The sequence below is a fragment of the Taurulus bubalis genome, assembly GCF_910589615.1.
Source record: "Taurulus bubalis genome assembly, chromosome: 15".
In the NCBI taxonomy this organism is placed as follows: Eukaryota; Metazoa; Chordata; class Actinopteri; order Perciformes; family Cottidae; genus Taurulus; species Taurulus bubalis.
This window is the reverse complement of record NC_136603.1, coordinates 7,216,825-7,232,153: the sequence shown is the minus strand read 5'-3', so window position 1 is coordinate 7,232,153 and position 15,329 is coordinate 7,216,825. Positions and strand designations below refer to the sequence as shown.

Below are 15,329 nucleotides of genomic sequence, written 5' to 3'. Positions count from 1 at the left end.
GGATTTTCTGTTGCTTGTTTTCCTTTCGGTGTCATACACCAGACTGGTACGGGTAACATGAGCATGGAGTTTGTTTCCTTATTTTTATTCACCCCTTTTTTTTACTGTCATCTCGAAGCACCAGCATGCCACTCCTTGTGTTAAATTGCATACATATTTTCCAGCTGCACACAACACATGGCTGATGCATTAATGACCCGATCTTCCTGCCCGACAAACAGCACAGGGAACAAAAGGCTCGCCGTGAAACCTGTTCCCTCTATTTGCTCTTCAGAGGGCATTGTTTTATGTCCGGAACGCTCCTGAACAAAATAACCATCATTGACTCTGGAGCACACGCACATCAGAGGGGCCCGATTCAGCTGTAGTTAATGCTGCCGCTAATGAAATCCGACACATGCACCCACCAGAGGAATAGATTTCGTTGCTACTAAATAGAGGGGCTTTTAAGAAGGCCATTTGATCTTCTATAATAGTGTTCACAGCCGTAACTCCAAGAGCATTCCCTGTGTAGAAAATGTGTTTGCAGTGGGTTGGACAAATGTGTATTAAGAGCATGGGTGTCACATTTAAACCTTTTTGAAACCTTCAAGTGATTATTTTTTCTTCTAGAAGGTCCATTAAAAAAAAAAAGCTTGTAACATCATTATTACGTATTTATTTAATTATTTGTACCTCCCAGCTATTAGTGTGCAGTTGAGTAATGTTCATTTAATGTAAATAGTGAATTTTCCTTTTAGCCAAAACGGCTTTACACAAATGTAGTTTGAATAGCAACCACATGTTTGTGTTTTGTGTCACAGAGAAGCTGAAGCTGGATCGGGACTTCAGCAAGTACAACTACCTGAGTCTGGACTCCGCTGCGGTCAATGGGCTGGATGATGCGGCCAACTTCAGGACAGTCAAAGTGAGTAGTACATCCACGTATTTATTTGGATGATATTGCACTTTATCCTCATGCCGAGTCGCCCAGATGATATTTTAAGTACTGGCCTAAATAACTGCAAGTGGAAATGATCTCACTAAAACGATGATCACAGTTTTCTAAACCCTAAATGTGCTCTCTCAGACAAACAAAACAGACAAACAAAAACACACTCATCACAGTTGTCATGCCGAGATAATGGAAATCCTGTACAAAGGGTTGAGGCAGTGATTTCTCCTCATTTTCTGTTTGTAACAAACTACCAGAGCATACCGGTTATAAAAGTCCATCCTCTGGATTATTAAAACACTCCACAACGCACTCCCTCCCACATGTTGCAAAACCAACTGAACTTTGAACTGAACTTGAAAGTCAACTAAAACATGAACTACTAGTGTGACATTGAATAAACACAAACAATTCCATGTCCAGCCTTTTTAAATAAATGGTGAAAAGAGACGATGCAGCTGCTTCCTTGTATTTAAATCTGTTTGTGCACACGCATTCAATGTCTTTCCCGCATGCACGCTGTCGCTACTTGTTACCCTCACTGACGGGGACACGTACTGGAGGATGTTGTGTCTATAGTTGTGAGACTCTTGCTACTGCCCTCCATTGTTTCCAGTGCTGCTCCAGCATGCTCCGCTTTGCTGCTGCATGAGCCTTTGCAGGCTGTTCTGTCACATTCTACTTGACTGGTTTCCTTGCGTTTTACATCCTGCTTCTCATCACCTCTCGCATGGAGTTTTCTCAGTATTCCCCAAACAGCTGCGTTTCACCACCGGAAACACAAGGGGACATTCCCACTAAACAATGGTTGTATAGCCAACGACGGCCACGCTTTCTTTCAACATTTAGTTCAATGTTTGCTCTACCATTAAACTCTGGACCATAGTTAATGGTAACCCAAAGTAACAAAGTACATTTACTCGAGTAAAGTACAAGTCGCTCACAATTGTACGAGAGTATTTCCATTTTTTGCTACTTTACACAAACTGAAATGCATCTGAGGGTACATCGCATAGTACTTTCCACTTCATGTATCGGCTAACTTTCGTTACAAGTAACTTCAGATTCATATTAATAATACAAAATATACACAAACAAACAAACTACTACAATGATGGATGGAATATAATAAACATTATTCTGAAGTGGGCCACTCTGCATAATGTATATTTTTACTTCTGATACTTTGGGTATCATTTGTTGTTGATCATTTTTGTACTCTAGGTTTACTGAAAATCTTGACTGACTTTTTACTAGTAACAGAGTATTTCTACATGGCAGTATTGCTACTTTTATTTCAGTAAAAGAGCCGAGTGCTTCTTCCACCTCTGACCACAGCAATCGAGAACCATGAAGTCTGTTGTGTTAGCTTTGTAGAGGAAGTCGTTTCATATTTGGCACTAGTGTGGTTGTCTGGGATTCAGTTCAAAACATTTAAATATTTAATTGGGTAATTTGCAGTTTTTAATGGAGATGATAAGTTTCATGGGTTTGTGCTTCTCTTTTCTTGCCAACCATGAATTATGTAAATCAAATGGACTCTTAGCCCGGAGTCCCTCAAAATGGAGACCTCAGTCCGAAGAGACTATTCTCTTGAATTAGAGATTGACAAAAACATGGCGATCTGGTTGACTCGGCTTATTGGTGAGTGCAGCTCTGCCTTGTTCAAATCCTTTTTTTTTTTTTTTTTACTATTCCAATTCATTATCAGTTCTGGCTGCAGGCTGCAATACTAATGTGTGTCTCTATGACTGTGCAAACACACCCGTTCTGTGAGGCTGTCATTACAATGCATTTATAGCTCAGTTCCCCTTTGCAGCCATATGTCCATGCTTCTTCATAAGGTTCAACAACAGCTGATCTGTGACTTTTTTTGTTTTGTGTGTCCCCCTCCAGAATGCCATGCAGATTGTGGGCTTTATGGAGGACGAGGTGCAGTCGGTGCTGGAGCTGGTGGCGGCCGTGTTGAAGCTCGGCAACATTGAGTTCAAGCCAGAGTCGCGCTGCAACGGCAGCGACGAGAGCCGCATTAAAGACAAAAACGGTGAGTTTGACGGACGGCGAAGGAGAAGTAATTAGTCTCCACATCAAAATGTCTCTGATACTATCACTAATTTCCAACTTAATTGTAATGATTTGGCAGCAGGATGTAGTCGTGAACAACTAATGTTCAGATGCATATCAGATAAGTTGAATAATTTGATCATTTTATTTAGATTCTGATGATTTATTGTGAATATTTTTTACATTTAAACCGTTTGACCATCATGACCTACTGCCCCCTATTGGCTGCTTTGGTCTCTTCCTCAGTCACCCCTCACCTATTACTTTAGGATTTGCGTGACAAAAGCTGTGTCATCCTTTCCATAGATGTTCTCTTCAGGCAAATATACATTTACATATTTCCCCCTATGATTAATCTTCGTGCCACTTTTTCTCTCTCAAATGAATCGCAGGCTGTTTGCAGTCGCATTGCTTGCATTCGTATGCTCACATTTTCAAAGTCTTCTATCTCCATCAGCATAATTATCGTGTCATCAGAGCCATAATCATGTAGTCCGAAGTTGTTGTTTTTTGAGGCGTTTTAAATCTTCAAAACAAGCTGGATAAACAACTTTCCATCCATTTGATAGTTCAGCTTTGTGTTTAGCTGTAACATAAAATATAGAGTAAGAATAGTGGTCACAATTCTGTCAACTCTTATTTTCATCCCTTTTTTTTTTTTTTTTTCTTTTGAAGATTTGAAGGAGATGTGTGAGCTACTGGGGATCGAACAGTCGGTGCTGGAAAGAGCGTTCAGCTACCGCACAGTGGAGGCGAAGCTGGAGAAAGTGTCCACTACCCTGAACGTATCCCAGGTCACAAATCTTTCTTGCACCAGTTATGCCAATGTGTATTTATCCTACTTGCACACACACACACACACACACACACACACACACACACACACACACACACACACACACACTGGGCATGAAAAGATAACGGGACATTTTTCCCCCCTGACTTGCTCCTATGGCTGCCAACTCCCATCCATGTCAATGCAACATGAAAACCTCTCCATTATAGATGAGCCTTATTCCTCCTGGAAATTCAAATGTAGGTCATATTTAAGAGGTTACTGCGTTCACTCGGACTTCTCATGTGACGAGGGCGTTTTTAAACGTGGTCCTCTGTGTCCAAAGGCAGAATAGGAGAGGTGTCAGAGAATTCACCTGGCAAATAAATGTATTTTGTACAGCCCAAAATTACAATTTTGCCTCAGAGGGCTTTACAATCTGTACACATAATGTTGCCCCTCATGTTAAGTCTTAATGACTTGGTGCCTTTTTTATTTATTTGTATCCAAAACTGTTCACCTGTTGGAAAAAAAAACCTGTAGGATGTTTTCGTAGTCTGCAAAGATGGCGTAAAACTGAATTGATGCATGTTCCTCCCGGTCTATTTACAGGCCTACTATGCCCGAGACGCACTTGCCAAAAATCTCTACAGCCGTCTGTTTAGCTGGCTAGTTACCAGGATCAACGAAAGCATTAAAGTAAGTAAAAAAATGTAATTTTTTTTTTAACATTTTGTCAGTATGATTTTATCACCATGGTTTTTATTGTTCTCTATGTTAAACTGGCAGTGCACCCTTTCATAGTGTGTTTCTAATATTGACAATATTGTCTCCCTGCAGGCACAACCTAAAGCTCGCCACAAGGTCATGGGTGTGCTTGACATCTATGGCTTTGAGATTTTTGAGGTGAGACAAAAGGCAGAACAAACCCACTCTCCTTGTTCTAAGCCACCCACACATTTTATTACATTCAAAAGTGTTTAGCCTCGGGCTGTTTTTCATGTGTGTTTTTGGTACCCGTGAGGAGCTTATCAATAAGAACTGAGGGCTGCTAAAACCACACTCGCATCAGATTAGTTCAGCTTTAGTGCTCCCAGGGGTGAAATTATTCATTGTGGCGTCGTGATTTCATCACTAAAATCAGCATTTCACAGTAGAAAAGTGGCAACATTCAGGAACACAGGAACCGCACAACACATCATATACACGGTCAACGGCGTGACACTGTAAACAGTCTGTCTTTGATACTTCAGCCACATTGCATAGTACAGCAATAGGTGTGAGTTATATGGTTCCATTATGTCAATTACAGAGGGATGCATGTGCATGCAAACACGAGGCAGAGTGCACATATGGAATACATGTTGTTGCACATTTGCTTGATGCCTTCAGTCCCCTCCACACCCCCCCATCCCCATATGTTCATGTCTCTTTCATGTCCCTGCCTGTGCACCCCACTCACTCTCAAGTCATCCCTCTCCTCTCACTCTCGTGTTGTCGTCTTGGTCACCAGGATGGCGTAAGTAGCACCTGCACCGGCCGGTTTGCTGTGCCCGTGTGCATGCTGTGATCTAAACGACTTAATTCCGCTCCTCATTAAAAGGCGATTCAGGGCTCCCGGTGTGCAGCACAGCCACATGACTGAAGCGACGCGAAAGAAGCCGTGGCCCCGTTTGAATCATGACTTGACACACGGTTGCCAGTCTATTAGAGACACCCAGCTGAAACTAATGCAGTGTAACACCGCAGCCCTGCAATAAACGCTACATTCATAAAAGTTGCTGTAAAATGTGGCGCTTTCAGAGAGGTGCTGATGCAAGTTTATAGTCGTTTTGCAGGCTGCATTATGTTGACTCGTATTTCATTAAACTAAGAATGGTTTGTAATATTATTTTTTTTTTTTTTAAGCGTTTATATCAATGATGTAGACTAAATTCAGTTTTAGAATGATTTATTCCTTGCAGGGCTGTTGTGTTAGACTGCAGTAGTTTTAGCTAGGTGCTACTAACCGTGTTGCTGCTGTTGAATGTCTCTGTATAGAAATAGTTGACTGTTTTGGAACATACACTTACTCTCTATCTTACCAAGAGTTAAATGCGAAGATTGTTACCAGTCGTCATGTTTGTACAGCAACTATGAAGCAACAGTTTGTTAGCTTAGCTTAGCATAAAGACTGAAAACGGGGGGCCTGGCTGTGTCTGAAGGTAATAACATCCATCTACAGCACTGAAGCTTATTTAATGTCCCAAAGTAACTAAATGGCCTATTTCTTGGCTGGTAGTGGAGTTACTGCACCCAGATAAAAAATAGTCTGGCACATGTCGTTTTTTCTAGTTTGTCTTTTTAGCATTTGGGCAAATCCAGGCTAGCTAGTTCTACTTGAAATCAGATGTTATGCTCCGTTAAGAGAAGTCTCATCACTGTAGCTTTATATTTACTATACAGAAATCTACAATGATCTATCTGAACAATTCCTTGAACAGATGCAGATTAGACTAAAGTGGTAATTTATAAACAAATTATTTCTAGAACTCTTAAAGGCATCAATTCATTATGTCACGGTGAGTGTATGGCATCATGAACGACCGCCATAAAATAAAAGGAAGAGTAGAAATGCCATTTTGGGCCAGTCCTCTCCGTGAGCATGGCCTCTTTTTCCGCCCTGGAAATGTTGTCGATTTTAACTTGATTCCCCCTGCTTCGGGGCAAGTGAATCAACACCTCTGAGTTAATGTGACCATTAACTTTCGGCATGGTTTTAAGATGGCGGTTTCCTCAAGCTACTTTAAACAGCTTGCCATCAAATGGCTCAGTTTCAGGTGAAATATTCGTCGAATTTCAGTCTGGTGTCTGCTGCCGCTTGGGTATAGACATGCTATTGTGTGCGTGTGTGTTTGTGTGTTTATTAACGGTGAAGACGACCTTTAGGTTTCTCAGTAAAAGGAAATGAAGTCTTAACTTCAGCCACTGATCTCCTTGAGGCGATGTCTTCCGTTTCCTGGTCGCTGAGAAACCTTGCTCCGTCCTTCACTCTGAGGCTAAACACGCTGCTCTAACCACTGCTGTGTCCTTAGCAAATTAATGTTAACCTAACCCAGCACCAAATAGGGCCGTCTGCCAAGAAGCATGACTGACCATGGTCATAATTGACATCAATAATAATTGAGAAAGACTCCGTCAATGTTTAATGAAGTCTGTGACAATTCACAGGAACACGTTCTGAAAAGGTTTAGTCATAAAGTACACCAGCCAGATTGTCTGGTATCAGTTGTTCAATGTCAGATGGATTTCATGTTAAGTGATGGTTGTTAAAGTTAAGAGGTAGAGGAAGTAAGCTGTAGTTTATTCAAGCTGATTATTGCAGGTATTATCAGATGTACTGCTTTTTAAGATTTAGATTCCGTCTCCACGGCTCAAAAAAGACTGGATGTAGCGTTGCATGACCAATTTAAACAGTTAGAAGTGAGTTTGCAGGTTTTGAAAATGGGATTGCATCACTGTGGATGTATTTCTCAGATAAAATTGACTAAAGCTATAATTCCAGGAACTTTCTTTGGCTGCACAAAATGTGTTTAAAACCTCCTCTAAGGTTTCCTTGTGTTGGTATAACCGTCCCTTTTAATGAAAACACGGCAGGAAATTGATGGAAGCGGCAAAAGTTGGCAGAGATGTGACAATGCTTATGGATGTTTGGAGAGAGGAAATAATGCAGTTCAAGCTTTGAGAAATAAGAAAATGAAGCGGTAGTAGTTTGTGCAGCAGAAACGACAAGAAGCAAGCTCCCCCATTTAATAGCTTTTAAAATTGAACAGATATGGAAAAGTTCCACTTTCCCCTTTTTTGCAGTAAAAAAAAAAAAGAAGCTATTTCACTGACAACAACATTGAACAACGAGCGAACGGCCACCGCCATTATTCCACGTGTCGACTAAGGCTGGAACTGATTGTTTTTTTTCTTCCTGCCGCTCCCTCAGGAAAACAGCTTTGAGCAGTTCATCATCAACTACTGCAACGAGAAGCTGCAGCAGATCTTCATCGAGCTGACGCTGCGTGAGGAGCAGGAGGAGTACATCAGAGAGGTGTGTGTGTGTGTGTGTGTGTGTGTGTGTGTGTGTGTGTGTTGTGAGTAAACGAGAGTACCCACAGTGGACGCTTGTATAAATTACCCATCAAGCCCAGCCTGTAGCCCTGGAAACTCTCTCTCTCACCTGCAACTGTACATCTATATCCTTCAACGTGTCTTCAGCTCTCGGGTTGTTGTGTTGACAGTTCATCATCGCAGTTCCCCCGCAGCACGATTCCAACCTGGTTGCATCACTCATCTGTTAAACCTCTAAATCTGTATTCTCGCCCTCGACCTAAAGACATCTCTACTTCATTAATGTCCTCTACCCCGTCTCTGTCGTCTATCACACTCTTGAGTTTATTCTCTCCCCGTCTCCCCTCTGTGGAGTTGCAAGGACGGAAGTGATCCCTCACTCCAGCAAGAGTAAACACTCCCCGTTGTGGGCCTTAAAGCTCTGTTTGTTTTCAGAGCTCCGTGTATGTGAGTGCTGCAGTGGTGACCCCTACACCCCTTCCCCACCAACACCACCACCAATGATATCCCACTGCTGGCCTCTATCCAGCGTACTGCATGGGAAAATACCACGGGGCTGGAGAAGGGAGGGAGGACCACCAATCAGGCATTTTTAAATCTGTTTAAGCCACGCCTTTATTGAGCTCCCCCCTCACCCCCCCAAAATATGTCACATTGCTTCCATCAACCGACGCCATGTTTCCAACCCATTAGCAGCTGTGAATGAGATGTCGGTGATGTGTTTTTTTAATTTATTTTAAGGACAGTGGCCTGTTTTTAGATGGTAAGATGGAGAATGTTTTCCCTTTCCTCTCCAGAAAGGCGTCCTGCTCTGTCTCCGATGGTAGAAAGAGACCGAGCAGAGGAGAAGGCCTGGTGAACATTACAACAGTCCAGCAAAGACAAATATGGCTATGAAGATGGATGTACCAACTTTTAGACTAATTGTATTATTTTTAAAACGGCACTAAATGTAATGAATCAAAGATTGCTTAAACGAGGAATGATAAATGTAACTTTTAAAGGCAGCTAGTCCGTTTAGTGTTTCGGGGACATTTGTTCTCATTAGTCCCAAATGCCCCATGTAAGTGTGAGAGATATTTATGTGTCTAGACTGAGTGTAACCTCTGTGTATAACTATGTAAAACATATGCTTTGGAAATTTAGAGTTGGAGACTTGTTCGAGATTTACACATTGCCAGGTTCTGCGTTCATCCGGCCACTTCTTAAAAATATGTTCACCAGTGCATAATTTATCATATAAATTGTCGATGTTGTTCATTCTGTACACATCTGTTGAACAGTAACAGAAGAAGGATCCCACCTCTGTTGCTCTACCTGAGGTTCCCTCCATTTTTCATACATAAATACAATTGACATGACTTTTAAAGCTTATGGAAGAGACAGTATATTGTCTGCATTGCCAACAGAGGATGTCCCAAACGAAGACTAACTAAGTATAGGCATGAAAATTGGCAGCACTGAACAACTCTTGTTGTGGCTGCCATCAACTGGGGCTACTTCACATCAGCTATATTTAGCATCACAGCATCTTCAGTTCTGCATGATGAACTTGTACTTGTTGAGGGCCGCTGTGAAATCAGTGTTGATGAGGTGACTGTGCTTCATGTACTTGAACAGGTGCTTCGTGTTGCGTTGAAATACCACTCTATTCTCTTGAGTATCTGTTGGGGAAAAGATGACTCATTGGCTCAAGATAGAAAAGCCATTGTCTCTCTGACCTTTTTTTATTTCTTTTGTTACAGGGCATCGAGTGGACCAACATTGAATATTTCAACAACGCTATTATCTGCGACCTCATTGAGAATGTAAGTCACACTCCCAGCTATCGGAGAACCAGTTATTCAAGTGTTTTGCAGACTACAAAACAACAGCAGACCAGTAGCAAAGACATGACTCTTGAGTATTGAACACAACCTTTTTTTTCTATGCCTGCCTACCTTGCCGTGTCCAGCACCAAAGTGGCATCCTGGCCATGTTGGACGAGGAGTGCCTGAGGCCGGGGACCGTCACCGACGAGACCTTCCTGGACAAACTGAACACCATCTGCGCTTTACACCAGCACTTTGAGAGTCGCCTCAGCAAGAATTCCAAGTACATCACGGACCACAGCCTGCCGCACAATTGCTTCCGCATTCAGCACTACGCCGGCAAGGTACTGGAACATTAGTCTGTACAGAACAATAAGGCATTACTAGATCATGTTTGTTGAGCGATACAGTGTCATAAAGGGAATGCGGAAAACACTTATTTAACACCGGTATAGATGGTCATATAATCAGTGTATGCATCTCATCAGACAATTCTAACTAGGCACTTGGTAGTCTTAAAAACTGAAATGGATTACAAGGAAAATAGTTTTTGTTCAGTTGTGCTTCCACGATGAGGAGAAAAGGTGTTTAGTCACGTCTGTTCTCCCTGCTCATATCAAGGTGCTGTACCGTGCCGAGGGTTTTGTAGACAAGAACAACGACCTGTTATACCGAGACCTGTCGCAGGCCATGTACAAGGCCAACCACAGCCTCATCAAACAGCTGTTCCCTGAGGGCAACCCAGCCAAAGTCAACCTGAAGAGGCCCCCGACTGCTGGATTCCAGTTCAAAGCGTCCGTGGGGACGCTGATGAGGAACCTGCAGACCAAGAACCCAAACTACATCCGGTAAAGTCCTGTCATTACGAGTTATTAACCTGCCAGTCAAGGATAATTGTGAGATGTTCAGTATTGAACAGTATTGTAACCTCGGTGTGAACAACCTCTCTCTTTGCCTCCCCAGATGCATCAAGCCCAATGACAAGAAGGCCTCCCACATCTTCACCGACTCTCTGGTCTGCCATCAGGTGCGCTACCTGGGCCTCATGGAGAACGTCCGTGTGAGGAGAGCGGGCTACGCCTTCCGCCAGGCCTACGAGCCGTGCCTGGAGCGCTACAAAATGCTCTGCAAACGGACCTGGCCCCACTGGAGAGGGCCTGCCAGGTAACGGTCGTGTTTATTCCGAAGCGGTGACTTAATTGCTTGGGCAGCTGAGGGAGGTAGAGAGAAAAGGGGTCTTGTCACTGGAAGGCCGCCAAAACAAATTCCTCCTATGGGTCTTTGTGAGAAAATGCGAGTGTGGAAACTGAGCAACGCTCATAGGTATCTTTAACTAAGGCTCTGCGCCTCAGACTGCTCCCAGTGGAGTGACTGTGACCAGCACTAATAGACTGCAGTTTGAGTGGTCAGCTCCCAGGTGTGATTGTGTGGAGCTGTGTGAATGTGAAACAGGTCATTGCTGGAAAAGGGCTCAGATGGCTTTTCCTGGATAAATAAAGATTCAAAAGGGGGGCTGAACTTGACAACGGTTTACTCAACACACTGATGCAGTGTCTAAAAAAAGATATGAATCAGACTAGTAGTAGATTACACTGTCCTTTTTAGTGAAAGATTATTTTACTACTTTTTATATGATAATGTGTTTGCTTTTCTTGTGACTGAACTTATTTATCACGTACAGTTCTAGGTATTTGCACGCACCACCCGATAACTGTGCTTGACGTCCTCTGAGACACAAGCAACAGTGCTGCCTCATACTGCGCCAGTTGTTCAGCAGAAACGAACCATTCCTTCTCTGAGCCACAACATGTTGAGGCATTGCTTCCTCTATCTGTCTCCTCTGGTCCAAATCAGCCAAACTTGCTTGTTGCATCCTCTGTGCCGGTAAAAGCACTGATTCCTATCTGCTGTACCACACATTGGTATCTTGTTGTTCAGCCATACCTCAGTGCTATGTGCCGTTTCCTTATCCTCCCCCCGTCCTCCACATGTTGTTCTGGATTTGCTGTTTTCTCTTGTGTCTCTTCCCACTTCTTCTACACAGTTGCTCTTATGTTGTTCGTGGCCCCTCGAATGTCGAGTATGCTTTGGATGACCCATCTGACCCTTCTGGCTTCTCCATAGGGAAGGAGTGGAGGTGCTGATGGCCGGCCTCCAGGTCTCCGCCGAAGAGTTCTCCTACGGCCGCTCCAAGATCTTCATCAGGAACCCACGATCGGTAGAAAACAGATAAAGCAGCCCTGCGTCCCTTAAATGTGTTTTGTGGCCAATTTTGACATCTGCTGTGTACTCAGTGGGTAGATGAGGCTGTGTATGTCTAATGGTTGAATGCAACATGCTCAGCTGCCCTGCTTTCTCACAGTAAGATGTTTGTAAAGCAGGGTGAGCTGCACTCGGAGCCCCCACTTCAGCAATTAGCATGTAACCACCAGAAGAAGAAAAGAAAAAGAAAAAACCCACATGGTTTCACTTAGCCCACCCATCTAACATGGGAAATGAGCTTCTTTACTGAGCGCTTGTAGGCTCTTTAACAGCTCAAGCCTGCAGCGTTTGAATGGACTTTCCCTCCACCCGGTGAAAAGACCAACAAAGCTTGGAATAACATGATCTCATTGTGAGAGTTTTTTTTTTTTCTCTTCAATTTACTTTTCTATCTGATCAACGTATCTGCTTCATATATCTGCAGCTGTGAAATCACTTCATGGGGTCTAGTTTAGTGGATTTTTATCCGTGTTTCCAGACGATATTTCTTTTGGCTGTTAATCCACTAGCCACGCCTCTATCTTATTTATCGTCAAGGTATGGCGAGATTCTAAAACATGGAACAAGATGTGGCTTTAATAGTGACTATCTTGAGGGACATTATTGACTCCACTTAGAAGTTATGTAGTATAAAGATATTACCTTATTTAACCGTACCTTACATTACCAGCCGGATTAAGTAATGAGAAATTACCAGTTTTCCAACGCGTATGAAAAAAGACCACGATATGCTGCCTGCAGATGAACAAACAGCAGCGGTTTACAGCAAGACAATGCAATCTTGTACTCTTATCCATTTTTTTTTTTTGGTCTAAGCACGAGTCCGAGCAGGAAAGGGTTATCACCCTGCACCCCGCTCCTCTCGGCAGACAGATTGGACTTTGTACTTGGTATCACCGCATCAGTATTTGCTCAGATAAAAAAAACATTTCTATTGATCTCACAGAGGGAGAAGTTTTCATTTTATAACTACGACCTTTTATTGCAGAGGTTACAGAGACACCGTACTTGCCAAAAGGAAATTTGATGTTGATAGCTGCCAATTTCACAACGGACTTCACACTGTATAGACAAGTGTTTTCTTCTCGCCTCATGCATGTGCTTTGCACCTCTTCCCCACAGCTCTTCTTCTTGGAGGAGAGGAGGAGGCAATGCCTGCAAGACCTGGCCGCACTCATTCAGAAGATCTACCGTGGCTGGAAGTGCCGCACCCACTTCCTGCTGCTGAAGAAGAGTCAGATAGTGGTGTCGGCATGGTACCGCCGATATGCGGTGAGGCTCTTTGGGGAAATGCAATGCTCCAAATTGCGCACAAAGTAAAATTGACCTCAACCGTTTATTCCCCATCTTTTCCTTCTCTATCTCACAGCAACAAAAGAAATACCAGAAGATCAAGAGCGCCACCACTGTGGTGCAGTCCTACACCAGAGGATGGCAGGTGCGCACCTCCCTGTGAATTCCCTCTGTTTTTAGAATAAAATGTAGCCGGAAACTAGGCAAAAAATCATGACCAGGAAAAACTCAAATGTTTGCTTGTTATGTCTCACCAGGCCCGCAAACTCCTGAGAGAGCTGAAATATCAGAAGAGATGTAAAGAGGCAGTGACCACCATCGCAGCCTTCTGGCACGGCACCCAGGTACTGCTGCATTAAAGTACAGAAGGACATGAAGAGAGTGAAGTTATTACCACAACGCAGCACCAGCCTGTGTTTGTTACAGGCTTTTTTTTATTTTTGTCTCCATGTCGGGAAAAAGCTGCTCTTGAAGTCTCAACAGTATTGCATTTAAACCCTTGATTTTTCATCTTAAGCAGCGTTCCTGCCTAATTGCCCAACAGTATTACAGAAACAAAAATCTGTTCCTTACCAAAGCTGTCTTTGATGTTATTGCTGCCGTTTCCCTTTTGGTCCTGCTTCGTTTGCTGATCACACAACTGCCACTTCTTCTTTTTCTTCCCCTCCCCACTCCTCTTCCACTTTCCTCTTCCTGATTCTTTTCCTTCTTACATCCTCAACCCGTCTTACCTAACGCCCACCACGTCCCACCAGGCTCGGATGGAGCTGAGGCGTCTAAAACAAGAAGCGCGGAATAAACACGCTGTGACAGTAATTTGGGCATACTGGCAGGGAACCAAGGTATTTCCACCCAGCCGCAGTGTGTCTCTGTCCCAGCTGTCTTGTCCTCCCTGTTCACCATGTCCCATCACATCCCATTCCCACTATGCAAGCAGTGTAATGGAGTAGCAGCCCCTCTGAATGAACCTCGTTCCCGGTCCTTCCGTTACCCGCTGGCCTGATGTAATGTGGCCTTATTGTCGTTCGCACCGTTTCCTGTTTTGCAGCTCTGACGAGTAGAATTGTTTTGACGTGTCTGGTTGTTGTTGATTTATTTACACAGCTAGATTTCTCCACGTATGAAACTCCGCTCTCTAATGTTGTTCAGCCATGCAGTGCCCACCACACAGATGCTTTTCATTGTTACTTATGGCTTTGATGCAATTGGCTGACATAAAATAAATACGCGGTGGAATTTTGTCAATATGGCGGCACATATGTTGCTACTTTATAAAACCTCCGTGGATGTGTATAATCAAAGCCACTGTGCAGACTTTGTCGTCTTCGTTCATTAACATCTTATCAGAATTTACTTGACGGTGTTATCGTTTGACATATCCTTGGTTGTTAATAATCAATGTTTTATTTCATGGTCTCTCAACCTGCTGATGACTATCGATTTGGATTAATCATAAATACTCTTAAATATTTTTCTGTGTCGCAAGCGACCTTTGTTCTGCGTAAAAGGAAAGGCACCTTATTGGACAGCAGCATCTTTTATGAAGCTCTAGATAATGAAATGATGACGTCTTTCCTCTAAAGCAAAACCTTCTCAGAGCCGCAACACGCGAGCGCCACCGAAAGCTGCTCGCGTGTTGACGTGAACCACGCCGTTGTCTCATCCCTTGACATCCTTTGTTGTCTTTCGTCAATGTCTCCTCATAATAATTTTTTCACACCTACTCAGTACCGCCCACCTGGGACGAGTAATGTTCTGATTGTCACTCAAATTAACCTCCCCCGCAACTGCCACCGCTTTTCATCAGGCCCGGAGAGAGCTGCGTCAGCTGAAGGAGGAGGCGAGGAATAAACATGCCGTATCGGTCATTTGGGCCGGCTGGCAGGGCGCCAAGGTATTTGGGAAGCCTGTTGACTTGTCTTGCCGTGACTTTGCCGCCTCCATCGACACCCCACCCCCCCCCCCCATGCCCCAGAAAAAAACTCAACATTCCCCATCATTCTGCATAACCCATTCTACACATTTCATGTACAATGTAAAGAGGAGTCATTTTCACCGAAGCCCAAGTCACCACGTAACTCAAGGTTACATG

At 43.4% G+C, this 15,329-nt stretch overlaps 1 protein-coding gene across 4 annotated transcripts in view; it reads left to right on the top strand.

The window, feature by feature from the left end:
• myo1b (myosin IB) overlaps positions 1-15,329 on the top strand; it is a gene marked incomplete at its 5' end in the record, with an annotated part of 43,622 nt that overhangs the window by 23,914 nt on the left and 4,379 nt on the right. For 2 of the 4 annotated variants that reach the window (XM_079230638.1, XM_079230635.1), the window contains 15 exons: positions 804-907; positions 2,831-2,978; positions 3,674-3,792; positions 4,386-4,472; positions 4,614-4,679; positions 7,747-7,851; positions 9,617-9,679; positions 9,826-10,026; positions 10,304-10,530; positions 10,646-10,846; positions 11,807-11,900; positions 13,067-13,216; positions 13,314-13,382; positions 13,495-13,581; positions 13,993-14,079. In XM_079230638.1, coding sequence (XP_079086764.1) covers positions 804-907; positions 2,831-2,978; positions 3,674-3,792; positions 4,386-4,472; positions 4,614-4,679; positions 7,747-7,851; positions 9,617-9,679; positions 9,826-10,026; positions 10,304-10,530; positions 10,646-10,846; positions 11,807-11,900; positions 13,067-13,216; positions 13,314-13,382; positions 13,495-13,581; positions 13,993-14,079 — 1,808 coding nt within the window. The remainder of the gene's footprint in view (positions 1-803; positions 908-2,830; positions 2,979-3,673; positions 3,793-4,385; positions 4,473-4,613; positions 4,680-7,746; positions 7,852-9,616; positions 9,680-9,825; positions 10,027-10,303; positions 10,531-10,645; positions 10,847-11,806; positions 11,901-13,066; positions 13,217-13,313; positions 13,383-13,494; positions 13,582-13,992; positions 14,080-15,329) is intronic. The other 2 variants (XM_079230637.1, XM_079230636.1) reach the window with 1 other exon arrangement.